This window comes from Phoenix dactylifera, unplaced genomic scaffold (assembly GCF_009389715.1).
Source record: "Phoenix dactylifera cultivar Barhee BC4 unplaced genomic scaffold, palm_55x_up_171113_PBpolish2nd_filt_p 001001F, whole genome shotgun sequence".
Classification (NCBI taxonomy): Eukaryota; Viridiplantae; Streptophyta; class Magnoliopsida; order Arecales; family Arecaceae; genus Phoenix; species Phoenix dactylifera.
Window position 1 is genome coordinate 88,595 of NW_024068355.1, and position 26,575 is coordinate 115,169.

Sequence of the window (26,575 nt, forward strand, 5' to 3'; positions counted from 1 at the left end):
CAACGTTGATCGCCAGGAGTGTCAGGCAACTGGCCTAGGCCGTCCAGGTATGCCGACTTATAAAGTCCGTATCCAAATCACCGACTCTACTCCCCGCTCTCTTATCCCGTTTCGCCGACTTAAATACAAAGAACTGCCGAATCTTGAAGTCCGTAGCGGCGGCACCGACTTCATCGAAGCCTATTTATTTTCCCATCGCATCTCCTTCTCCTTCCTCTCAACGCCTAGGCGGTTCCAACACCCCTCTTTTCTTCAAGAAGAGAGAATTATTCTCAAAGAGAGAGAGTGTGTGTGTGAGACATTGGGGTTTGGAGAAAAGATAAAAAATGACAGATGAGACGGTGAGATTCGGCGTTCTGTGCAGTATGTTCGAGGCGATGGTGAGGGATCGGTCGGCGGCGAAGAAACGGAAGCGGTTCAGGACGCTGCTGGACCGGGTGTACACGGGGCGGGACTACTTTAGCGCCGTCCGGCTCATCCTCCCAGCCCTCGACCGGGAGCGATGCTCGTACGGGCTCAAGGAGTCCGCCCTCGCCGCCGCCCTCGTCGACGCCCTCGGCCTGGCCAAGGACTCTCCCGACGCCCTCCGCCTCGTCAACTGGCGCAAGGGCGGCGCCCGCTCGGGTGCCAACGCCGGCAACTTCGCCCTTGTCGCCGCCGAGGTCCGGCTCGCTCAACACAACCTCCCTCGCAATCAAATTCCTATCTTTTTTTTTTCTTGTTTTTCTTGGTTCTTTGCTTTAATCCTTCAGAAAAATGTATTTCTTGTTCTTTCTTTTCCTCCTCCGGAATAGCTTATTATTTCGTTTTCTGTGCAATCTTTAGTGGTGAATCATGAATGGACTTGTTAGCTAGTGTACTAAAAATGGTAGCTTTTTCTTGTCAAGAATTGTATCAACATGTAAAGTAGGCTGAATTTGATACAAGAAAAACGATTCTTTTTTGTCATAAACTTGATTGCTGATATTTCCAGGCTAGTTGCCAATTGGCACGTGAACTGTAACCCTAAAAGTACTCAATAAGTTGAGTCCTCTCTCTCTCTCTCTGTGTTCTTTGCTTTAATCTTTCAGAAAGTTGGATTTCTTGTTCTTTCTTTCTTTTTTTGTTTCATTGATTGTTCTTTGTTTTCAAAAGATTGAATTTTCTCCTCTCGTCTTGGAAAGAATGGGTTAGTTCCTTTTTTGCCCAAACATCTTTGTTCTTGTCTAGATTTTTATTGGCATATTTAGCAGGCTGAATTTGCTACTAGGAAGATGATTTTTTTTTTCTTTTTGTGGTAAACTTGTTTGCTATTGCTTCGAGACCACCGTTGCCAATGGGCACTTAAACTGTAACTGTGAAAATAACCAATACGTTGAACTTCTTTTCTTGATCTTTTCTTTAATCTTCGAAAAATTGGATTTCTCATTCGCTATGTTTTACGGATTTTCCCTTTTTTTGGAAAGAACAAGTTGGTTCATTTTTTTCTTTACCATCTCTTATAAAACTGTGTTCTCATAGCTAGTGTACTAACAACAGTAGCTTTTTCCATGTCAAGATCTTTTATCAGACATGTAAACAATCATGGCACTCTCTTTGAAAATCCATTGATTTGCCCTCTAGAAGGTTTATTGATGTCATTATGAATGTCATTATTGAATTATCTTAACCTTTTTCATAGATGTAGTATTGCATGTGGCTCAGGTTCTACAGCGTAGGCAAGGAATGGCTTCTGGTGGGCTTACAATCAAGGAGTTGAATGATGCTCTTGATCAACTAGCCTCAAAAGAAAATAGGTGCAAATTTGTAGCCATGGAGAATCAACTTTTGGTGAATTTCAAAATTTTATTTTGAAAGTTGTTCTATTCTTTTTAATAAGTCAGAAAATCATACACGTCTAGTATGAATACATTCCATAAAGTCAGAAAACAAGAGGAGATTGAGAGGAGAGGGTATGGTCTCGTAGCTATGCTATAGAATGCCACCTAAATGCTATGCAACAAAGGAGGCAATCCAATCTGCCTCTCTATTCGCCTTCCTATAGACATAGGAAGCTTGGAATGCAATACAATCCTTAGTCATCCTGAAGATGTCCTACAACAGGGGGTGCCCACACGGTGTTTTGTAGTGACCTTGGATCCACTAAATCACCGTAGCAGAGTCGCCTTCAAGATGAATGCGGTCCACCGTCAGGGTAAGCCTAGCATAGGTAATACCCTCCCAAGTTGCCCTCAACTTCGCTCAGAGAATAGAGACATCAAAGATGCGGCTACCACCAACCACTAGCAATCTAGAGTGAGGGCCTCTGGTTACAAATCCGACTTTGATCACAAATCTGGCTCCACCTTTACTGCCTCTATCAGATATACTATCGTCGAAATTTTTCTTAAGAAAGCTTGGGGTGGGGGCTCCCATCGGATGAAAACCATCTGGGTCATTGCAAGAGCTGAGCGGGAGTCCCGCTGTCCCTCGCAATCACAATATCTCCAACGAATGATGACTCAAAGAACTCGACCGCTTGAAGTAAGGCTCTATCGACCATCAGCCTCGAGTGCTGCCTTCTATTCTCAAAGATCCGAGCATTTTTGTCAAGCCAGATGTGGTAGGCAAGGTAAGCAACCTTCACCCCTAAGGAACAGTAGCAAGATTCCTCGTGGTTCCTTCTAAGTAATCAAGAAAAGCAGAACGGGGGATGTGGATTGCCAGAAGCTCTAGCCAGTGCCAGCCAGCCTCCAAATCCGCCTAACCCTAGGACAACGAAATAAGGCATGTGCTATCGTCTCCTCCTTCGGACATCTGTCGTAGGCCAATGGGAGTCTTAGCTCTCTACCATACAACACGCCCCTGGTTGGAAGGCACCCCCATGCCACTTTTCAGAGGAACAAGGCAATTCGAGGGTGAACACGAAATTTCCAAATCCAATCACTGTCGATCCTCCGCATGGGCTTAGCTCTATAAAGGTCGCATATTTCATTGGTCCTCACCCATGACCTACAAGATGTTCTCGAAACCATTCTATCAGGGGCATCCTCCCAAGGAATTGGCATAGTAAGGACTCTCTCTATTATCTGGTCCCTAAAGATGCGTTAGACAGTCATTGTATCCCATCTCTTTTCTTTGGGAATGAACAAGTTGCATAACTTGAGTCCCTCAGCCCTCTGAACGTCAACCATGGTAGGCTAGGTTCGCAGCGGCTGATCGGACACCCAAGCATCATCCATAACATCAATCAAACACCCATCTCCAATCGACCATCTAATATTAGCTAATACTAGTGGAGCATGAGCGCACGTCCCGCCAAATGAAGGAACAATGTCGAGTCACCTGGAAGTTTGATGCCATGGTACATGTCCCATATTTGGCCCTCATCATGGAGCACGATAGGCCCTCCGGTTCGAGCAATAACCTCGCAACATGTTTAGCTGCTAGGGCCTCTCTCATCATCAGAAGCGATTGGATGCCCAGACTCCCACCGCGTAGTGGCTTGCAGACGACATCCCAGACAACAAGGTGCGCTCCCCCCATACTCTCCTGCCTTTCCCAAAGGAAGGTCCTAAACATCAGCTCCAATCTCATCAGCAGGACCTTAGGCTCGAGGGTTTTGGTTAGCAAGTAGACCGGCATCGAACTTAAGACATCTCTCAACAAGGTCACTCTACCCATCATCGAGAGTGTCTTGCCTGCCTCTGTTTGATGCTCAGCTCCATACCGCTGCAATTAATCCTCCACGGACATCTCTCTAGAATAGGAACGCCCAGGTATCGCTAGACACCATCATGCTCACCCGCTCCCAGGCTCTCCTTTATGCTGATTTTGAGTTGGGGCTTGATCTTGGGGTTGAAGCAAACAACGGATTTGGTGAGGTTCACTCTTTGCCCAGATGCTAGACAATAGTCCTTCAAGGTCCTCTGAATCACTAGGGCACTCTACTTAGTAGCCCAGACAAGCAACATACAGTCATCGACGAAGAGAAGATGCTATATCGACTCTTGAGTGGAGGCTGGCCTGTAAGCGTTGAGCACCTACGTCAAGGCAGCCATTTGGAGGGCTCTGGATGGGCATCATCACAAATAATGAAAAGGTACGGGGACAGTGGACAACCTTGCCGCAAGCCGATAGTGGAATCGAAGGACATTTGGCAAGCCATTCACCAGGATAACAAAGGAGGGCGCATGTACGCAGCTCATGATCCACCTTTCATGGAACCCAAAGCTCTCCGAGGAGTGAGTCAGAAACTGCTAGCTCATGTGATCATAAGCGCTCTCCATGTCAAGCTTGACCGCTATTAAGTTGTGCTGGCGCAAAGCCTAGTGAAGATCCTATATGAACTCATGAGTGATGAGAACGTTGTCTATGATGCTTCGATCCCTGATGAATGGCCTCTGCTCCGGATTTATGAGGCGTGGAATTATACCCCACAATCTGATAACCAGAATCTTCATAATAACCATATATAAGGTAGTGCATAAATTGATGAGTCTGTAATGAGCCGGCTCCGTGGCATCCCGTCTCTTTGGAATCAGTGTGATAAAAGTCCACTTCCAAGCTTTGGGCATCGCCACAGTGCAGAAGAACTGTTGGATGGCAGCAATAATGTCATGCTTTGTTGTTGGCATGAGAACAGTTGAGGGTTGCTTTTTTCTTCTTTTCCAGCGTCGTATAAACTCCTTCTGTTTTAGGTTCCGAGGAGCAAGCTGCTCGTCCAGTTCAAGTGGGAACTCTCATACCATGCGGTAGGGAAAGTAAGACATTCCTTCTTTCTTTCGGCTTGGAGAGTGCTTTGTTTAGGGAATCTTGACTTTCTTCCTTGGGCAGAAAGTCAAGCCGGTTATGGGAAGAAAAACGCGAAGGATGGCCCAATACTTTCTGAAGAAGGGGGAAACAATCTGGGCCAGGAGCCTTGTCCTTTGCCAACGACCACATAGCCTCCTGGACCTTTCTAGCCACAACCGGAGTGGCGAGAGCAATGTTCTCAAGGACCGAAACCCTCACTGTTGGCAGCAGCCCCACCATATGCATGTTGGTCCCAGGCTGTGTTGTCCATATAGACTTGAAGAACCGCAGAAGTTCCTAGCTGATAGCACCATCATCTTCAATAGTCTGGCCACTATCGACCCTCAGACTCCTGATTCTATTCTTCTATCTCCGGATGATTGTGGACTGGTGGAAGTATCTAGTATTCCTATTACCCTCTACGATTCATTGCACATTGGAATTTTGCCGCTAGAGAATCTCTTGCTGGCGCAAGAGAGAATGATGCGCCGCCAGCCTTGATCTGAGCTCATGCAACTCCGCCAGGGAGAGCCCCCCACACCGCTCCTCCTTAGATTGGAGGTGGGATATGGAGGCTTCAGCCTTCTCCAATCTCCTGAAAATGTTACCCACCTCCACTCTATTCTACCTCCAGAGTCGATGTTTGGTTAGCCCCAACTTTTGAATGATACGATACATCGCATCACCACACACATCTGTTCGCCAAACATCTCGCACAATATCCCATGATTGCGAATAGGATAGCCAAATCTTTTTAAAGCGAAAAGAAGACTGATAAGGAGCAGGGAGTCAATATTGACCAAAATCGGATAGTGATCCGAGGCGATCCAAGGTAAGTGGCTCATATAATAGTTCGAAAAGCGTTGAATCCACCCAACCATGGCGAACACTCGATCAATTCTCTTCCATACTCTTGCCCGACCCTGGCGGTTGTTGTACCATGCGAATCTTGGTCCAGTGAAATTCAAGTCAACGAGGTCGTTAGCTAAAATGAAGTCCTGGAACTTTCTGACCTTAGCCTTGGAGGAGAAAGGCCTGCCCGCTTTTCTCTTGAGACTCATCAACACAGTTAAAATCACCCGCCATAAGAGACGGAATTTTCTGTTGGATTAGACTGGCCACCTCACTCCACAAAATACGGCGCTTTCTATAGTCAATACTAGCATACTTTGCAGACAAAAGCCGGAGGGGCCGATATAGTCAGAAATCACCATGATGAGTTATTGATTACATTTGTGAAAGACATCAAAAGTGGCAAACCCCTATCCCCACACCACCACAATGCCCCCTGATAAGCCTCAAGATTCAGTGGCAAAGAAGCCCCATGAGGGTGGAAAACGTCATTTGGCCTGTTGAAGGCTCTTGCCAGACAGTCTTCTCTCAAAGAGCACACATACATCCAAGCTATGAAGCTGTACCAATCTTCTGAAGGAGGCTGAAAATGACGCCTTCCCCAACCCCCTACAATTCCAAAACTAAAACTTCATCTTTGCAAAGTAGAGGCAACCGGTGGGCGCTCAACATCTGCCTCCACATCGCCCACTACCTAGGTGGAGGTTCCTAAGGCCTCCTCCAAAGTGCTCACTTCCCCACCTTCCCTGGTTAGCACCCTCTTTAGTTTTTGGACCGTGGCCAAGTGGCCCCACCAGCATCCATAGGCTCAGATGGCTGATCCAGCAGGCCCCGATTGCCCAACTTCTTTGTGGATTTCAGATCCACCTCAGGCTCAACCTTCCCCAAACCCCCAAGTCGCCGGTCGGGCGTCTCTCGCACTATTCTCAGCCCATATCCTGTCGCCACCTCCTTCCTGTGACCAGCCCCGGCCCAATGCTGGCTTGCCCCGTCATCACCAACCTACTCAAGGTTCAGCTCCCGCTCGCCGCTGGAGGTTCCCCACTTTCCATGGTCGGTCAATGCCAGGGCCGCTCTGCTGTTGCCCACCTCCGAGGACGGGAGTGCCATTGGCGAAGGAGCTTTTGCCGAGGAAGACGCTGATCACTCCCTCTCCTCCTCCAACTAAATCGTCTGTCGCAGAGAGGAAGGGCTTTTGACCCGTTTATGCTGGCTCTAGCCTGACCCTACCTCGATCACCACCAGGTCCAGCGGCCCAGGTTCACTGTCCAGGCCCACCAAACCTCCTTTTGGGCCCTGGCCCGCTCCATTCCATGGCTCAGTGTTGGGTTCCAACCCGGCACTAGGTTGACTCACCTCCCCTCTGTTTTGCTACAGATAATTAACGATGTAGCCCTTCTCTGGTGACCGCTGCCGTGCTACCTTGGTCGGCTTTTGCAAACCATCAGAGTCTGGCGGGGACCCCGGTGAGCTTGGTTGATTCCGAGGGAAACTCGGCCCTTGGATGACCAATGTTTAGCTAATTTATATCTGGTGTTGCTCATTGTTTTAGGCTCAGTTTTTAACAAAAAATTGTACTTTGTAAGGCTGGATGTATAATTTGAAGGTTTGAAGACACTTGAAGGTTCAAATTTTACTGCTATGGATATCCAAAAGTGGTTTCTTTCACTTTAGATTGAGGGTAGACCCCTATTATTTTAAAATTCAGAAACTCTAAATTATTATAACCAAGGTCTGCTGTGCCGGAACTGGGGCCCAAATCGGTTGCTTGGCAGCACGGGATAGTACGCCCCCGTACCTTTCCATGCCAGGCCTGTACTGATACAGTAGAGGAGACGGGGGAGAGGGAGAACAGGAGAGAGGAAAAGAGAGAGAAAGGGGATAGAGGGAGGGAGAGAGAAAGAGGGTAGTGGAGGGCCGACAGAGGCTGGTGAGCATGTGGAGGGCCGTACAGGAGGGCCTTCACCTCCGGTCCTCTATTTCGTTTGCCAACTTTACTTAAAAATAGCCAATTTAAAAAGGCCCCCCTCGAGAACCCCTGTTTTGAATAGAATAGGGGACTAGAGGCGGAGCCCTTCCTTTGCGGCCCTCCGTGCGCTCGCCGGCCTCCGCTCTTCCTTCCTCTCCCTCTCCCTCCTTCTCCTGCTCGCTCTCTCTTTTCCTCTCTTTCCTTCTCCTACTCTCCCTCCGCCGGCCTCCTTCCTTCCTCTTCCTCTCCCTCCCTCCTCCGCTCGCTCTCTCTCTCTCTCTCTTTTCCTCTCTTTCCTTCTCCTTCTCCTCCTCCGTCATATGCTTTTTGTTTCGGTTGTTGGAATCGTCCCGGTCCGCCGTCGGTAAGGCTCGGTACTTTCTGAACTACCTGGTTTGGGACGGTTCCGTCGATCTTGATTATAGCTGTTAACTATGTTTCAAGTACTTTTCTGTTCTTGTGTTCTGTGTTTGTGACATGCATACACATGAATGGCTTTTTTCTGCTCAAGATTGTCTTCCATTTATTTTCCAGTCAAACATCCTTTAACAGGGAAGGGAAGACTGCTGTTCTTTCTGGTCTCATTAAGAAAACAAATGCCCTGGAAATGAAGTGGATTCTAATGATCATTCTTAAAGGTATCTCATTGACAAACTTCATTTTTACTCAAAAAAGACAAGCTTCTATCATTGGTTGGTCTTCTTTTAAAGAAAATGATCGTTTTGTACTTCTATTTATCTTCTTTGTAGATCTGAAGCTGGGGATTAGTGAGAAGAGTATATTTCATGAGTTTCACGCAGATGCTGAAGATTTGTTCAATGTCACTTGTGACCTAAAACTAGTCTGTGAAAAACTGAAAGATCGAAGTCAACGACATAAACGGCAGGTAGCATCAAGTTGTCAGCATTGAACATATTAAGCTTTGGTTCCCTTCTCTCTAACATATTTTGCACTCCCTTGACAATTAATGATACTCCTTTATGAAGTGTAAATCATGGTGTCTATTTGTGGTTTGTGGAATTCTCTCCACATGAATTAAGTAGCTTACTCTTTCACTGTGGAGATTGCGAACATATACACACCAAGCTGTATTTCCAGTCAGTTGTGCTCTAAAACTTGGAACAACTTATGTTTTTATGCTGGAAAAGACTATAGTATTTTTATTTTTTGTAGAATATTCTATGATATTCCAATTTAATAGTAAACTTCCACAATCATAACCAGGAAGTCTTGCCCCTTCTTGTCTCTCCAGTACTGTGAATGACTCTCAGTATTTTGTTTTCATTTTTTAGGCAGTCAATGACTCTCAACATGCAGCATAATATCAACTTCCATCAGGACTGATATAAATGTTGACAATGATAAAAAAGAAATTAGAAACCAAAACTATATTACAATTTTAGGCATGAGGCTTATGCATGTTCGGTGAACAGTTTGTTCAATAATTATCTGTTAAGTTTGTTGACAAACATAAATTCAGAATAAGGTGTTGGAGTCTTCTTAATTTAATGTAATCTTTAAACTTGAAAGTTTTATGATTAAAAAAAATATTTAGTTTCTCAGAAACATGTTTCTGTAATGCAAAAATCTGTTTTTTCTCAGCAATAACTGCTTGGATAAATTCTTGAAACCAATGAAATTGTGCGCAGCATAAATTCTGATGCTATATGGACTTACAATGAATTCTTTCAGTATAGGTAATGCCAAGGTTATCTGTATTCCCTAAGATATTCTCTGAAATGCTTGATCAAATCCAACTTGGACATAAAATGATCTTCATTCTTGGTATTTATATTTGATGGAGCCTGTAAATTGTGTGCACAGAATTTCTTACATGCTTTTTTATTGGAACCTTGAAGCATTATACTCCATTTGATTTCATGTTATATTTGTAACTTGCCTTCCACAATTTGTACTATGGCATATATTGTATGAGCCCATTAAAAAATCTTGCAATAGAGATCCTTATTGGAATAAACTAGAGGCATAGAAGCATTTATGAATTACTTGAACAGTGGATGCAATATCCTAGGTAAGTGGCTCTTGGTTGTAATAGTAGGTTTTCATATCATACTGTATTTGGAACGAATGGAGGATGAAATTAAATTAGCATTACTGGATGGAGACCTTAAAAATTTCTGAGTGGAAGTTGAGGAAGGATTTAGAAAGTTATCATATGGTATACAAATTTCATGGACTGTTTGACATGAAATCCAGTATTCATTTAAAGGAATCTTTATGAGGTAAGCTCTGTCTATTTATATAGATTATAACATTCATTTGAATGCTAGCTGTCAAACTTGGCTGGTTTAAGAGTAGGAGTCATCAGCAGCGAAAGTGAGCTGGATCCAATTGTCATCTGGGATGGGCCTTGTTTTTCGTCTCCACGATTTTTTTTTTTCTTGAGGAGGGGGATCTTGGCTGACTGAGCATATTGTTTGTTCATCATCTTTACTGAACCCATAGAGGAAATGAGCTGAGTTTAAATCAGTGGAATTTTTCTAAGTTTGGTTACGGTGCATCACTTGTCTAGTACTTTTTCCCCTTTTACCAGCGGAAGGCTGACTCTTAGGGTTACTGCAGCAAAAGCTGTTCTGCTTTGTGATCAATAGAAGATAGTTGAGAAGTTGAATGGTTAACAACTTAAAAATCAAGGTTGTATGGTTAACAACTTAAAAATCAAATTTAGCTTCTTCGATATGTTGTATGGTGGTGCCAAAAGTCATTTTTAGTTGTGTTACATTTACTTTTTTAAATCAATAAGTGAAAAAAAAATCAAAATCATATTGAGCACACGACATATGCAGGAACCCAGCTGAATCCATATTAGTTTTATTTGTATGATTTACCCCCTGTGTCATTCTTTTATAAATTCTTTAGACTCATTTGGATGATCTTGTCAGCATAAAATTGCGGTAAGCCCATTACATGCAGTAATGTGCATTGACAAAAAATGTCCATTTCATGACTAGGATATAGAAGTGGGAAAAGCTGTAAGGCCTCAGCTAGCTCTGAGGGTCACTGATGCTGCAACTGCATGGAGGAAGGTAAACCTATATCTAAGCATTTGACCGAACAATATATCCTTGGCTGTATACTTCTTTTGTCTGGAGTTTGTGATGTTAATATTCTTTTGTCAAGAGCAAAAGCAACATGCTGTGTATTGTTATCCTCATTTATAGGGAAACATGATCTGCACTTATCATTATTAATCACATATTTTTTTCTTGTTCTCTAGCTTCACGGAAGGCATGTGGTTGTCGAGTGCAAGTTTGATGGTGATCGCATTCAAATCCACAAGAATGGAGAAGAAATTCACTTTTTTTCACGGTAGTTGCACTTATATTTCTGACAATTGCTTAGTATCTTTTTTTCCCTCTTCCTAACTTGAATATCTCTGGGTTAACATTAAATTTTTAGTTCTGTCTGAAATGATTCATTTTCTTTGCCTTTATTGCATGAAGTAACTCCTGAAAGTTTTCTCTAGTTTGTTTCTTCAATATGTTAGACTCATCAATATTTATCTGGATAAATTTAGTGTCGCATTGTTCATTTTAATTACTTAAATAGTAGTCAGGATGTTTTTTTTTTTTTTGATGCTCACAGGAATTTTCTCGATCATCCTGAGTACAAACATGGCATGTTGAATGTTATTTTACAGAACATCACTGTTGAGAGGTAATCATCCTGCCATCCTGGTTAATTTTTATGTGAAAATGCACTAGAACTCCTGGCATTCTGCTCCCTCTGTTTATGGTTTGCTTTTGAATTGTCATAAATGCTATAACAAATTGATAAAAAAATAGCATCCTTTTCCTTTTTATGATTTCGACTATCTTTGAGGTTCTGTTATCTTCACATTTTCATCTCATGTGTAGCCTTTTCTTTAAAGCCCAATTCCATTATCCAACGTCAAACAAAATTTGGTTGCATTAGTTGTATCCAGAATAGCAATATATCAGATGTCATAATTTTTAAAAGGGGTTGAAGTTCTTGTTTAGATGTTCCAAATATGGCTGCTTGTTACAATGAAGCAATCAATACTAAAATAAAGAAATAATTTTTCTACTGTCTTTGCATATATTTAGTTTACCTTTTGACATTGTTGCATAATTTTCATCTGCATATCAGTACTTGGCAGGGCGCTATTAGGCGCTGGTAAGATGCACATTCCTAAAATTCTTGTCCACAACTAATTTGAGGAAAAAATAACCTCCTCTGGTACTATATACCTTGACATGAGGACAGTGAAAATGAACCTTATCATAAAACTACAGAACTTAGTAATCTGAACTGTATCTTATGTTGTCCCTCTGCCCCACAGGAACCCCATCAGGGAAAAGAAAATTTGTAACCGGACATCATTTCCAGTGAAATACCAGGACTACCCCAAAAGTCTCCAGATTCTTAAGTACCAACCAGACTGCATATCTGGAATGAACATCTGAAGAGGATAAAGAATCCTTCAAAATGAAAGAACCACCTTGAGTTGTCAAGTTTTCTGAAACATAAGGAACTTACTTTAGGTCCTTAAAGCTGAAATTGTCCTATAGTTAGTTTTGCATTCTTTTTTCTTTTCATATTCTTTTGGGATTATTACCCTGATAAACATAACTTCTGTTTAATAAAATCCATCATTTATCTTTGTGCAAATTGATGTTATTCAGGTGTATTCTGGATGGTGAAATGCTTGTTTGGGACACGTCGACTCAACGTTTTGCAGAATTTGGTTCAAATCAAGAAATAGGTCATTGGATAGTATAATGCCGTTGCTAGTGCATGCAGTCTGTTTATTTTATTTTTCTTTGCTACCCTAATTATGAAAAACATCCTTTTGCAGCAAAGGCAGCTAGAGAAGGATTAGAGAGTGACCGCCAGGTTCCAAGCTGAAAAATTTGTGCTTTATGATAATGCCTTGATAATATATAAGATGGAGTATACTGTCTTCATTTCTTTATTTTTATTTTATTAATATTATTATTATTATTTTTACATGCAGCTGTGCTGTATCCTTTCCTCTGCAGTTGATATTTTGTTTGATATGCTTCACAGTGTGAGGTTGGTAAGGAATAAGCATCTAGTGTTGCAGTGGGAAGACTGGCATGATTTGCAAGTTTTAATTTTAACATATATATGTGCACTCTTTATGGTTTGAATTGCTGTTTGTAGTAGAACGAAGATTGTTTGAAGGTTTTAAAAGTTGTGCTCGGCTTCATCAATTCAAAGAAAGCAATAAAAAAATGGGGAATTTCTATGGCTAGAATTTTGCAGCAAGTTGGTAGATTGAGTGTTAGAATTTGTTAATATGGATATCCTGCTTTTTGACCCGTATCAAGCTTTTATTATGAGATGAGCTTGCTCAAGGTATATTCACAGAAGCATATCCAGAACCAACAAGCTTGTTTCCATCTGTTTAGGTCCCTTGTGAAATTTTTACCATTAGAACAGCTAGAGTTTAGTCATTTCTGTTACCTCTGTCCATCTAACATTAGCCCTCCACCTTCCGTATACAAGCTTGGAACTGGTACTGGTGGTGTTACCATAGTTTCTTTCACAATTCTAAATCCCTTCTCTGTCTTGCCCGCTCCACCCTACTTTGCATATGCTTTTTCTTGCTCATGCAGTAATGCATCATTAAGCCGCCATCATTTTTTTATATTTATCACTTTTGGTGAGCTTTAAGCTTTATCTCGACTTAATATCTGCATCTTTGGTGTTTGTCTTGACGTAAGATATGTACAGATGTTGCTTTTGATATTCTTTATGTTGGAGACACTAGTGTTATTCATCAGAGCTTGACAGAAAGACATGACCTCCTGCGAAAAGTTGTAAAACCTTTAAAGGGTCGCTTAGAAATTCTGACCCCTAATGGGGGTCTTAATGATCGTCGTTTGCAAGGTGAGCCATCTTCACATTTTGAGAAGTAATTGTATCAATTATAGTTTGGTATTGCATAAATATAAGAGATATCTGCCATCAATTCAGATCCCAGTAGGATTCCGGAGCAAGACTATCCGGGACAAACTGATACTGAATCAAAGGATTTTTTAATGATTTATCAATTTTATCGTTTAACTGGTTATCTTAATCTTTATACTGAATAAATTACAACCTTTACTTGTGGTGAGAACATCTGAGCATAGAAGTCCAGTTACATTTTAAGAGCTATGGGTTATGTGCGGCTTTCTCACCTTACCACATTTGCTGGTTGGTTCCCAGCCATCTCGATTGTCAGGTCAAACCTCAGTATGTATTTATCTATGTATGGCTTTTATATGTGTATTTCACATCCATGCATGCATTTTCGTTAATAATTGTTTATGGCAGTGATAATGGTTATGAATCAGGTTTGATGTTTGTTTTTTTGCTATGTTAGCCGCATGTCGAGCTCCTTGGCTTACCCTTGAGTTCATGGTCTGCTGAACCGACCTGTACCAGTCGGTTCAGCCCATACCGGACCGGTACTGACTGGTACCGGTCCGGTACTGGGGTATAAAACGGTTCCGACCCAATATGGGTCGGAACCGTTCGGTTTGAGCTTCGTACCGGTGCGAACCGCGAACCGGTGCAAACCGAGCTGGTTCGCACCGGTTCGCTGCTGAAAATTAGTGCCAGCGCTGGCCAGAGGCACTTTGAAAGTGCCACTTTGTGCGACATTTCGAAAGTACCGCGCTGTGGCAAAATGTGGCACTTTTTAAAGTGCCATAGTGCCTCAACGGTTGGCTATAAAAGCCGACCGAATACTAAAGCCAAATCCGTCAGCTTAGGTGAAGAAAAGGCAGAGAGAAAAGAGGAGAAAAAGAAGAGAAAGGCAAAGACAAAGGCATGAAAAAAAATTAGAAGGGTCGGAGAGCGTCATTTTTCTTGAAGAAAAATCCAGCAAAAACTAAATAAGGTAAAATTTCTTTCCCCTACATTGTTTTTTTAATATTTCATTTAAATTGTTTAAAAAAATTAAGTCAAAAATTGCCAAAAAATAGGAAATGATTCAATGATTCCATTTCGTCTTGAATTTTTTATATATTGTCGATATATGGACGATGTTAATGGTGACATTAACTTTTGTTTTTACAGAATTTATATAATTTATAATTTAATTACAAAATTAAAAAATTAATTTTTAATTACAAAAAAATAGAAATTGAAAAAAATTAATATGGTCGTAGGAATGGAGCCATCAAGGAGAGGGCAACCCCAAGAGCGTAATATTGGCTGGGAGCATGGGAAGATGCTCAGTGGACGACCCCAGTTTCAGTGCAATTATTGCCATAAGTGCTTCAAAGAAGGAGGGGTAACCAGATTAAAGCAGCACTTAGCAGATAATTCTCGTGAGATATCTGCATGCTCGGAGTGCCCACCGAGCACCCGTCAGCTGATGAGGAAAAACCTCGCTGAGATCAAAGAAGCCAAGGAGAAGGCTGCCAAGCAGAAAGCGGAGGTGGAACGCCAAGCTGCAGAAGCACCTTCCTATCACTTGATGGAGTCACAGGAGGTCGAGGGTCCAGATGAGGAGGAGGCACAGATCCAGGCTGCCATGCGGGCGAGTCTGGATGATCGGTGACAGCAGGAGGAGGTGGCGAGGCATCGGGCTCGATTTGGGCCCTCGTTTTTCGAGTCGGGCGCCGGTTCTGGTGGAAGTAGACAAGATCCAGAGTTTCAAAGGACAACCTCAGTCAGGGAGGGCGAGGGCAGATGACGTAGCCGGATTGCATCTATCCTGGATGGTTTTGTTGGCCGAAAGAAGTCTTCCGGAGGGATTCCACCAGTGCGTCAATCCATGATGTAGATCCGCATGCCTTCCCCAGGAGAGATTCGAAGCAGCAAAGGGTAGACACAATGTGGAAGAAGGAGAAGAAGAAGGATATGTGGCGAGCTATTGGATCCTGGTTCCACTTCAGCCACATTCTAGCGAATGCTGCAGACAATACATAAGTCTGCCATTTCTGCCATACAGTCTGCCGGTCCCGGTGTCGATCCTCCAGACCCGAAGGACATCTACGGTGAACTTCTTGACAACAATAAGAAGCTACAGAATTGGATTGGCTCATATAAGAGCAAGTGGCCCACATATGGGCTCACTCTGATGTGTGATGGTTGGACCGGTTCGATAAAGCGGGCCATCATCAACTTTCTGACATACTGTGATACGAAGACCTTCTTCCACAAGTCAGTTGATGCTTCGGATAAGGTGCACAATGCCTCATACATCCTCAGACTTATGGAGGAGGTGATTGATCAGATTGGAGAGGAGAATATCGTGCAGGTCGTCACTGATAACGGGCCGCAATATAAGTTGGTCGGGCAGGTCTTGATGGAGCGGCGACCACAAATTTTTTGGACCCCATGTGCTGCACATTGCATCGACCTTATCCTGATGGACATTGGAAAGATCCGTAGGGTGCAACATACGGTGGAGATAGCCCAACGCATCACCAGGTATATTTATAGCCATACTTGGATTCTTTCATTAATGAGAAAGTATGCAGGGGGAGAAATTCTTAAACCAGGAGTCACACGGTTTGCTACGAATTACATTGCACTTGATAGCCTTATTGAGAAGAAAGGAGCCCTACGTCAGATGTTTATCAGTCCCGAGTGGCAGGAAAGTAGATATGCCCAGGCCGGCACTAAAGGAAGCAGGATGGAAGACTTGGTAAGCAGGCAGTCATTCTGGCAGCGGGCCAATACGATAGTCAAGGCTATCAAACCATTATATGAAGTGCTGCGGGCCGTGGATAGCGAGAGGTACCCCTAGATGGGCTTTTTGTATCACATGATGGAGAAGGCAAAGGCTCAGATCATGGAGGCAGATGTAGCCCATGCCCAGGAGTACATCGACATCATTGAGCGGCGGTGGGGAGCCCAAATGGGTAGGAAATTGCATCTAGCAGGTAAGTGATAATATTGATAATTATACTGATTGATATATTTGGATAATTATACTAAGATGGTGTCATCTATGTGCAGCATACTATCTGAATCCCCGGTTTCAGTACGAGAGTGGAATTGGTATGGATGATGAACTTCTTCATGCTCTGCGTAATGTTATTTATAAGATGGAGCCTGATCCAGAAGTCGCCGCGTCATGTATAGAAGAGGTAATTATGATGTAGTAACATATGTAAATATATCGGATCTTATATTATTGACATACTACAACAAGCTTCTTTCCACAGACCAAATTATTTAGAGAGGGCAGCCACAGCTTTGGACAGCGACCAGCTATCGTGAGCAAGACAACTATGAGTCCAGGTACAATACAAATCTGCAAGATATTTTTGCATCTGAATTATAATCCTATGCTCGACTTGATGAGCCCGAGCTTTGGACTGGCTTGCGGCCCAGCAGCAGGAGCCCGAGCTTGATGAGCCAGGATCGCCTCGACGACCAGCCAGCATCATAGCCACCGAGGCTATGGTCGATCCACAGCAATGGACTGAGCGCAATATTCCACGCACTCCTACAGCTGATATGACGTGGCTAGAGGGGAGCCAGTCACCGCATGACTGGTACGACGCTCCCGTTCAAAGAGATGATCCTCTCATGCGAGGACGAGGACGCTCTAGTACCCAGTCGACTCGATCAGGAGGGCGTCAATCCCAGCAAAGAAGAAAAAGAAAGAAAAGGACCCCAATGGAGAGTGTCGAGGAGGAGATTTGGACCAGCAGCGATGAAGGTTCTGGTGGTGATGGATCTACTAGCCATGGAGGAAGTGGAGGACAATATGGTACTACTTATGAGACACAGCCGGAGGGAGCTATTCGATACACCGGTGAGTCTCAGTTTACGCATGCTACACAAGATACGGACCACGATAGGCCGTCTGATATAGGCCGGTCGGATACCATTGTATATCGAAGAAGAGCTTTTCGAGGTCGTTCAAGAGGCCAGGATGCAGCTGCAGATGACCTCTCATGTGGAGTCGGATCCATTGATGTATCAAGTTCCGAGTCTTCCTATTATCCGCGGCCTCCGCCAGTCTATGGATATGGTGTATTAGAGTCATCTTCCGGTGGCTACTACCCTGCGCAGCTTGGAGGGTCTTATGGGTCGGATTTTGGTGCCGGCATATTCGGATGGGCCCCTTATCAAGACACCTCTCAGAGCCAGAGCTTCAGCGAGAGATTCGAGAGTTGTTATGACCCGACGCGCATTCCTCGAGGATTGAACATACAAGACTACAATGCCGCTTGGTTAGAAGAATGGGTTGATCTGCCTCCATATTATGCTAATGATCCAGATATTGACGAGAAGCATCGCCACTCGACCCGATTTTAAATATCCGAGAGTGCTTTAAATGTATGTAATTGATTGTATCTTAATTTAAAAATATTTTATATTCTTCATCTCATTATTTGAATCATTTGGAAGTAATAAGTTGCATCATCTAGTTTTAACCTTAAACCTAAACATAAAAACATCAAAAAAAATTCAAAAGTGAAAGAACTCCAAAAAAAAAAAAGACGATGGGATCGAAATCAGGCCGAATGTGCCATATCGGTACGGTATCGGTTCGGCATCGATACCGTACCGTTACCGGAGCCGACCGGTACGTCGGTACGATCGGTACCGCGAACCTTGCTTGAGTCTATGTTTATTTTATGTTTTTCATGGTGATATTCAAGTATTCAATAAATTTTTGTGAACGTGAATTGGTGATGAATGAATTAAACCTTTACTGTACCCTTTGTTCATTGCGATAGTTTATATCAGATCGGTGGAACTGTCTCGAACCGGGCTGTTCCAGCCGTTCTGAGCCATACCGTCGGCTCACCGGTACGGTTATGGCAATGCAATCAAAATCCGTTGCCGGAGCCGGAGAAGGAGAAGGAAAGAGAGAGCGAGTGGGGGAGGGAGGAAGAGGGAGAGGGCGGAAGGCCGGCGGAGGGTGGCAGATGCTGATGGAGGGCCAGCGGAGGCAAGCGCGTCTGCCACCCTCTGCTGGCCTCCCTCCCTCTCTCCCCCTTCTCTCTCTCTCTCTCTCTCTTCCTCTCTTCCACAGTCTGCATGCCGTCTTCTCCGTCGGTACAGGTCCGGCACGGCCCGTACTGACTCATGCCACCGGAGAACCGGTACGGTACCCGGTATCGGTTCTGCCGACCTTGGTTTATATTATGTAAGCATTTCTTTTTTTCATTCTCGTCTTTTAGAATTTGATTGGTTATGAAAACTTCTAAATGTAACATCTAAAATATTAGAAACGAAAAATATCATTTTGAATTGTATAGTCCACCATCCAGACAAGAGAAGTATCAATACCTAGCTCTGCTAAACAAGTTCAATCATATTGTATGATTCAGCAACATAGCTTTAAAGAAGCAACCGAGTCTTATTACAAACAATATACCAAGAGATCACTTTTGGGAAAAGAACATCATCTATGGCATTGATATCACATTTCAAATTTATGAAGCTTATTTCCCAATGGGAGAAGACCATGACCGTATTTTCTTACACATATATTCTTCCTTATACATTCAATGATATTCAACTGTGAACCTGCTTAATTTTGTTGTGTTTCATAGATCACTACAATAGCTATTAAAGAATTTCTTATACTGATGTTTCTCTAATGAATTATTCAAATTATTTCCTTTCAATATCTTCTTTGTTCTTAACACTTGTTCTTATCATCGCAACAAGTGGAATGACAACTTGATTGGAGCCATATTAAGTTGGAGGATTTGCATGAGATGTAACTGGCATATTTTGCATTACCTATATTCTGTGCATTCTTGCATTTAGTAGAATTTAATATGCTTTTATGTGCTTATTTTCTGTCACCTATTTATTTGATGTTAGAGGAAAAAACTTGACTTGATATTTATCTTGAATTTTCAGGCGAACCATGTTGGTCCATTGTTGCTTATACTGTGGAAGATGTGGAGAGATTTTTCAAAGAAACTATTGAGAACAGGTCAGAAATATGAGTATGCTAGTTTATCCTTTCTGTTATTCATCTTATTTATTTATATTACTCTTTCAAGCAAATAATTGTTCAGTTAGCTGGTTCAAAGTATATCTAGCCTTTTCATGGTTTTCTTGTCCTTTTTTTCTGCGAAGAATATATGTCTACAAAAGCATTGACTTATAGGCTGAATGTGATGCTGTGTGTCCAGAAACATTTAGCCCCAAAATATTAAGGATATGGCAAGAATCATGAAAGAAAACTAGTATTAGTTGCAAGGGTGTATTTATCATTAGTGGTTTTAGGATGGATTCAAAAGTCTAACCAAATTATGGATAGGTGTGTTGTCATTTAGCATGGACTTCTTTAATCAGTTCTATCCTTCAGAATAAATCCGAAGTTTTGTTCTTTTTAATAACTGCATAGTCTCTTATAGTTGGAGTTTATTTATTTGTTAATCAAAATAGCTGGTTATTTCTTGGGAAAGCCTAAAATCATAACATTTCTTTCTGAAGTTGAGAACTAGATCTCTCTCTCTCTCTCTCTCTCTCTCTCTCTCTCTCTCTCTTTCTGACACGTGATTGTATACACATAGGTGTACCCGTTCTAATATAAAGCTTAAAAAAATAACTTGATCATTTAATTAACTAGACATTTTATTTGTACCTCATCATTATGCATCATTCAGATTAGGTGAATTCTCATGTGCCCAAATGAGTGATTCCATAGGCTTACTGATGTGGAATCTTGTACTCTTATTAAAAAAAATGAGAAATCAAGAAGGAACAATCTTACCTTACTGGGATTTAACCAGTCATGTGCGGTACTGATATTGCACATGTATTGGCACCTGTAATGATGCTTGAAGTTTTTTTTTTTTTCAGGTATCTTGATTCTGTAGTAAACAATCCAAAAACCTGCATGTAAAATGTAAAAAATTCGATACATTATATTCCTTTAATAAATACCTCTAGCACATTGGATCCGCTACTACAAATCTAGGACCATCACATGTGTTCAGGAAATTCAAGGAATGCATTTCTGAGAAATGCGGCCTTGATTTAGAATTCCTATGATATTTTTTAATAGAATTGATTGCATCTACACCGCTTGCTTCTTTATGGGACAACGGACAAGTATGTTATTCAAACATACATATATGTTGTCCCATGAGTCTTGACCATTTTTATAATATTATAGATATTGCTACTAAACTTGGCTTTGATTATTAAGACAAATGCAAATCATGCTCGTACATGCACATTAAATTCCTGAAGGTGTATAACATCACAAATACCTTCTCTTGTAAACCTAGAATTGACTTAATTTGTCCTTCCTATTTCCTTCTTGTCAAGGACTATGTAATTAATTACACTTGGTGATTAAATCATCATCCCTTTTCAGTTTTTGCAGATATATTTTTATTCACAGATCAGAAACATGTAATCGTTAAAATCAATGACCATCATTGGCATTTATGAACCTTAGCAGAGTATGTGAGAATTTTGTTAAATTAGTAACTTGCTTTGAGTCAGTGGACATTGTATCTCTACACCCTATTCTGTGGTCTGTTTCAGACAATTTCAAACTCATAGGAAGGGCAAAAAAAGATGCATGAGAAAAAAAATTGTATAAGGATTGTATTTAGGTTTTATTATTATGTTAAAATGATATTTGCAACACAATTAGTTGGGCCAACATAGTGAAGTTTTTCTTCGGGAGTGCTATATGATTATAGAAGGGTGATAATAATCTATGGTCTGAAATTTTGGTTTGGTGGATTTTGAATGAACGCTAGAAGAGTGCAATGAGTATCTAAAACATAAGGTGAATATAGGATGGCAGGAGGGATGAAGTTTGAGATCTGTGCACCCAAGAATGCTGAGGAACCAAGACTGCTATTGAGGCAACTCAGTCTTACAATTTTTATTTTTTTGATCAGATTTTGTTATTTTGCCACTCAAATTTTGAAGCTAGCCTGGACTGATCTCTAGCACCAAAGTTTGTTCTGATAATCCTTTTGAAATCTTATTGCTATTCTAAAGGTTGCGGGCACCAGTCATCTGGACTTCCAATTTTCCCCTGGGCTCCAGGAGTACGCTTGGGCAGATGCTAAAAAAGAAAGCTTATATCTATGCTTGTGACTTTTACTTTTGATGTTTGGTAAAAAGGCCTACATGGACCATAATGAAAGTCATGAAAATTTATGGGAAGGAACTTGCATTCCGTGGAGGATATGGTCCCCGACCAATCTGATTGCAAGTAGATAGGCTATGGTCAATAGTTTGGATGCCACATTTTCATGAACATTTGACAGCTATTGATGATTTGCTCTTGCATACTTGTACATTGTGTTCTGCTAAAATCATAAATGTCGAGTTATTAAATGCTAGTCATTCTTCTATCTTAATTATATGCAGTGAACTTAATTTTTTCCTTAGATATTTTTCAGAGATGAGGGAATTGTGTTGAAGGACCTTGGTTCCAAATGGGAACCTGGTGATCGAAGTGGAAAGTGGTTGAAATTGAAACCTGATTACATACATGCTGGTGCTGATCTGGATGTGCTTATTATAGGTTTGTTTTTTGTAAGTTTGTTTTATTGGTTCCCGTTCTAGAGTTCATTGATCATATTAAATTGATGATGATGGATTTTTGACTATAGGAGGATATTTTGGTTCTGGCCGTCGTGGAGGAGAGGTGTGCTTCATGTTTTCATCATAATACCCTCTTAAAACGCAGTTCTGATGTATTAACCCTGTAGTTCTTATGTGGCCACCTAGGAGTGACCCTATGCTGCAAGAGGGCAGGTAGCTGCATATGGACTGTTCCTAGATGGCTCTATGAGAGCTAAATATTAGTTGACTTTGTAGATGTGTGTAATGTGTGTAAATATCAACTTCCATTTGCAATTGTTCTTTTCATCCCTTCTTTTCCTGCTTCATTGCAGGTAGCTCAGTTTTTGATGGGTCTTGCAGTGCATTCAGATTCTACTAGCTGTCCAAAACGGTGAATAAAATTTTTGAATTTTTCCTTTCAAATTACTGTATTTTGACTCAGATTTTGTAGTATTATGGGTAACTGTTATGATTGTGCATTTTCCTGATCAAGGCCATCATGCTGCTTCTGTAGATAAGTTACGAAAGATTTTGATCATGAGATATGGCTAGTGAGGCTTGGCATGAGTTTGTTATATTGAGATGGTGGTCTTTGATTAGGGTATGTTAAAGAGAGTTCACATCATCTATACTATTAGATTAGAAGGCCATTGCATTAATTATTTCTTTACCAGTGGTGTCCAAATGCATTATTTCAGATTGCAGTTTTTCCATTTTAGTTGGTTGTTGTGGCCTATTGCATTCTTTGCAATGATTTTACTATTGTTTGTATGCTATTTTTACCATACACATTGTGACACTAGGTTTTCCAACGTGCTATAGTTGTGCATGTTGTGTAGGTTGTATAAATGGCATGCATCTATATCAAAGATATTGTAGTCTCTGAAAAATACTCTGCAATATGGTGGTACCATGTGGTCAAACTTTAGATTTAGTATGATCCTGTTTGTACTGCATTTCTCTCTCTTAGAGGTATGGTTTCTCACATGGCCTCAAATGCCAGTGGGATGTCCCACAGGACACTGGGACAAGGTACCGTCCCAAGTGTTGGGGCAGGACCATCCCGCCATTGTCCCATCTCGATCGGCATGTCTTGGGACATCCCTAGTCCCAAGTGTTGGGACAGGGCGGGAAGGCGGTGCATCCCATTCCATGGGCAAACTGGGACAGCCCCGTCCCATGAGATTTAAAAGCTTGGTTTTTTTCTCAATTTGACCCCTTAGACTCTCTAGCTTACAAGAGAAAATGGTGAGATTGGAAATTTTTAGGTGAAGAAAATACAGAATGAAGCTAGATTTAAAAGGTTAAGAAAGGATTTTGGGTTTTTCTCTCTGCCCTGTCTCTTGGAATGGGGGTTCTGGATTGTCTGAAAATGTAGTAAATCCATCCAGTTGGTTTTTGTTTTTGATATTTAGCGACTTGACAGGTTATCTAGAAATGCCTGGAAGCATTATAATTTTCAAGTTAATTGATCTATTGTGTTATTATTATTTGTTATCATTGTAACTATGACACTCTGAAATATAGTACTACTACTTATGAACAGATAATGAGAAGAAGGAAATGATTTTTTCTTTGTATTGGACTGTTTTATCAACAAGAGCTAGTTTGTGGCTTAGATCCTTTGGGTTGTGCAAGATGTATGTACTTATGTATAAGTTGGCTTTATCAGCAAAAGCTTATATATTGAGATGGCTTTATGCTAAATGACAACTGAAGCATGCAAGTTTTTTGTTTGAATTTTCATGACACAGTTACTTGTCACTGCGAAACATGGTCTGCTGAACCGGTTCAGCATACCTTGCTAAGAAGCAATTAGTAGTATTATAAAATAAAAGAAAATGACTTATTGACTGTGTCTATTTTTAGCTGCATATTGGGAGGATGACATTTCTTGGTGTGGTACATCTTATGACTCTTACATAATATACTTAGATCCATGGAATGCCGTACCGGTCTAGACCGGTACCGGAACGGCAAAAAAACCGGTATTCCCGGTTTTTTATCCGAACCGGCCGGTACGGGCCTGTACCGGCCGGTTCGGGCCCGTACCGGCCGGTTCGGAGCCCGTACCGGCCTCGTACCGGTGCGAACCGGCCGGTTCGCACCGGTACGTTTTTTTTTTTTAGAACCACAGCACCGCGCGCTGTGGTTTTTGAAACCACCGCGTACTGTACCGGTACCGGCCGGTACCGTACCGGTCCGGCCGGCCATCGGTACGCCGACCGGTACCGGTACGGCGGACCTTGCTTAGATCTCTACATCCTTGCAATGAGGAAAGCTGTCAATTTCATCTGAAAGTATGCTTTGATTTGTAATATGCAGGATGCATCTAAACCTTTTGAAGTGGTTGGATTACTTCTATTTTGATTGTTTACAAGATTAAAGTTAACTGAAATTTGCAGGGTCAATAAGCTGACTCAGGGTCCATATTAAATTAGGGATGTTTGTACTTTGATGCCTCAGAATGCAGGTGGTAGAATATTGAATTTGGATGGATTCATTGGTGAACTATGAATAGATATTCTTCAATTGTCCTCCCATGTTGCCTTGGAGCTTGGATTTGGTCCCTTTCTTTTTCTTTCTTCTATATTCCTCTCTCTTTTTTAAGTAATATCACCATGCCTAACCACAAGTTTACGGATCATATTGCTTTTTAACACTTATCTTGATGTGGTCTAAATTAGTTTTTTATGTATCACTCTGTTTTATTTTTATTTTAAAAGTTATTTTAACAATACTTTTATTAAATAATTTTTCATAGATTTGTTTCATTCTGTCGAGTTGGTACTGGTCTCTCTGACGAGGAGCTTGATACTCTCATTACCAAATTGAAGCCCTATTTCAGGTAGTCCTATACCATCATGATGTTAAATCTCTTTTTATGTCCCTTAAATTTCTCTTTTAACTGCACTTGAACTTCACGTATTTCCTCATTGTTGTGGCATTGAACTTGTAATGCATTGAAGAGTCAATCTAAATAGGTTGGCAGCTCATCTACATGAACTCAAACATGATATAGCAGAATCAAAGACCCATAAGAACTACCAAATTTGACTGGTCTTGACTGAAATATCTCTGCTTATGACTGTCCTGGGACAAAAAGAAGTCTCTAAACATCAGATTTGAACAGAATGATGTTTACTTTCCCCTGTACAGATTGAGTAAAGTCCTGCATTTTATAAAGAATGTCAGGCACCACCGTTTTAGGGTAAAAACCACAAGTGCCACTTTTTAGGGAGAAGTAATGTATATTGTTCTGTTACTTCTGTACTGTTATTCTGTGGACTGATTAATTAAGATGGGGCCCAAAAGCATTGAAAGCCAACCATAGATAAGTCTTGTTACATTAAAATGGAAAGGGATAATGATAGACCCTTATGTCTAGCAGAGCAGTCAACTTACCTATGTTTTGGTTGACCGCCTTTTCATGGATTTATTTATTGTTTCTATTTTTCGGATATCTTTCTGAATTCTTATCTGAAAAAGAATAAAACTGCAGCATTCGATATGGTTTTTCCCAGATTTTTATTTTAGTTACTTTTTTTGTTGAAGCTGCAAGTCACAACTTTGGATCATGAGCCTGTCACCAGGACTTTGTTTGCAAATCAAGGAACATCAAGTTGTAAGTTGTTGGCCTTTTTCAAAAGCTCAACCAGATCTTGTCAGCTTGTCAGAGGCTTTGTTGATCTGACAGTCTCCTGTCCCTTCATTGTTTCCAGTTTCAACATGAGTTGGTTTGTCAGTTCCTTTATGCACTTGATGTCTTACCATGCTACTACCGTTTGCTCATGTTTAGCATCTTTTTGTATATAGATGCTAATTTGGCTGGAGATGCCATCATATCAGCAGTTGCCTTCTCCATTTTTGTGATACTTAGTGCCTCAAAACAAGGAGTTAGCCCCTGACACACATTCTCTGCCATGCTGTGCCAATGCATGTGCTATGTTGTACCAAAACTAAAAATTATTGGAGGATTTAATTTCTGTAAAAAAGAGCTTTAAAAAAAATAGAAGGTATTAAATGGGTGTTGTGTCAATCCAGTGCTGGTGCTATGACTTGCCCGGCAAGGGTGCATGCGGGGTGGCGTGAGCTGGCACCTAAAACCTTGTCTCATAACAGAAAGATATGATCCGTCATGCTAGCACCAAAGTTGAAAACCCTTAGTAGCTAAAGTGGCTTCCTAGATGATTTCCCTGATTATTAATCTTTTATTATCTGTTTGTCATACAACAACTGAGCCTCTTCTGCATTCACTATTGAGCTTTCTGGATTAACCACCAAAATTTTAACTTTGAGAGCATGTGGTGCATGTTTTGATTAATTACCATTTTGCTTTTGCCATCCATATCTTGTTAATCTTCCCTCTCTTTCACATCTATCTAGAATTTTGACAAGGTGTTACATGTCTATGGAAAGTTCCATTTTATCCCTTAAAATGCTTTAAATAGCATGGTATGAGTTTGAAATGTGTGA

At 41.4% G+C, this 26,575-nt stretch overlaps 2 protein-coding genes across 4 annotated transcripts in view; both read left to right on the forward strand.

Annotated features, from left to right (window-relative positions):
- The first annotated feature begins 209 nt into the window (after window positions 1-209).
- Window positions 210-26,575, forward strand: part of LOC120107751 (DNA ligase 4-like) — a 35,605-nt gene continuing 9,239 nt past the window's right edge. For 2 of the 3 annotated variants that reach the window (XM_039121178.1, XM_039121179.1), the window contains exons 1-16: window positions 210-662; window positions 1,684-1,775; window positions 8,108-8,211; window positions 8,323-8,459; window positions 10,546-10,620; window positions 10,812-10,903; window positions 11,180-11,251; window positions 12,241-12,320; window positions 12,414-12,451; window positions 12,573-12,579; window positions 13,316-13,471; window positions 19,415-19,490; window positions 21,934-22,058; window positions 22,147-22,181; window positions 22,432-22,490; window positions 24,864-24,947. In XM_039121178.1, the coding sequence (XP_038977106.1) occupies window positions 327-662; window positions 1,684-1,775; window positions 8,108-8,211; window positions 8,323-8,459; window positions 10,546-10,620; window positions 10,812-10,903; window positions 11,180-11,251; window positions 12,241-12,320; window positions 12,414-12,451; window positions 12,573-12,579; window positions 13,316-13,471; window positions 19,415-19,490; window positions 21,934-22,058; window positions 22,147-22,181; window positions 22,432-22,490; window positions 24,864-24,947 (1,568 nt within the window). In that variant the 5' untranslated portion in view covers window positions 210-326. The remainder of the gene's footprint in view (window positions 663-1,683; window positions 1,776-8,107; window positions 8,212-8,322; window positions 8,460-10,545; window positions 10,621-10,811; window positions 10,904-11,179; window positions 11,252-12,240; window positions 12,321-12,413; window positions 12,452-12,572; window positions 12,580-13,315; window positions 13,472-19,414; window positions 19,491-21,933; window positions 22,059-22,146; window positions 22,182-22,431; window positions 22,491-24,863; window positions 24,948-26,575) is intronic. The other variant, XM_039121180.1, reaches the window with a different exon arrangement.
- LOC120107753 lies at window positions 15,476-17,786 on the forward strand. Its single transcript, XM_039121182.1, has 3 exons — window positions 15,476-16,464; window positions 16,541-16,671; window positions 16,750-17,786. The coding sequence occupies exons 1-3, from the start codon at window positions 16,329-16,331 to the stop codon at window positions 16,936-16,938; spliced, it is 456 nt and encodes a 151-aa protein (XP_038977110.1). The 5' UTR covers window positions 15,476-16,328; the 3' UTR covers window positions 16,939-17,786.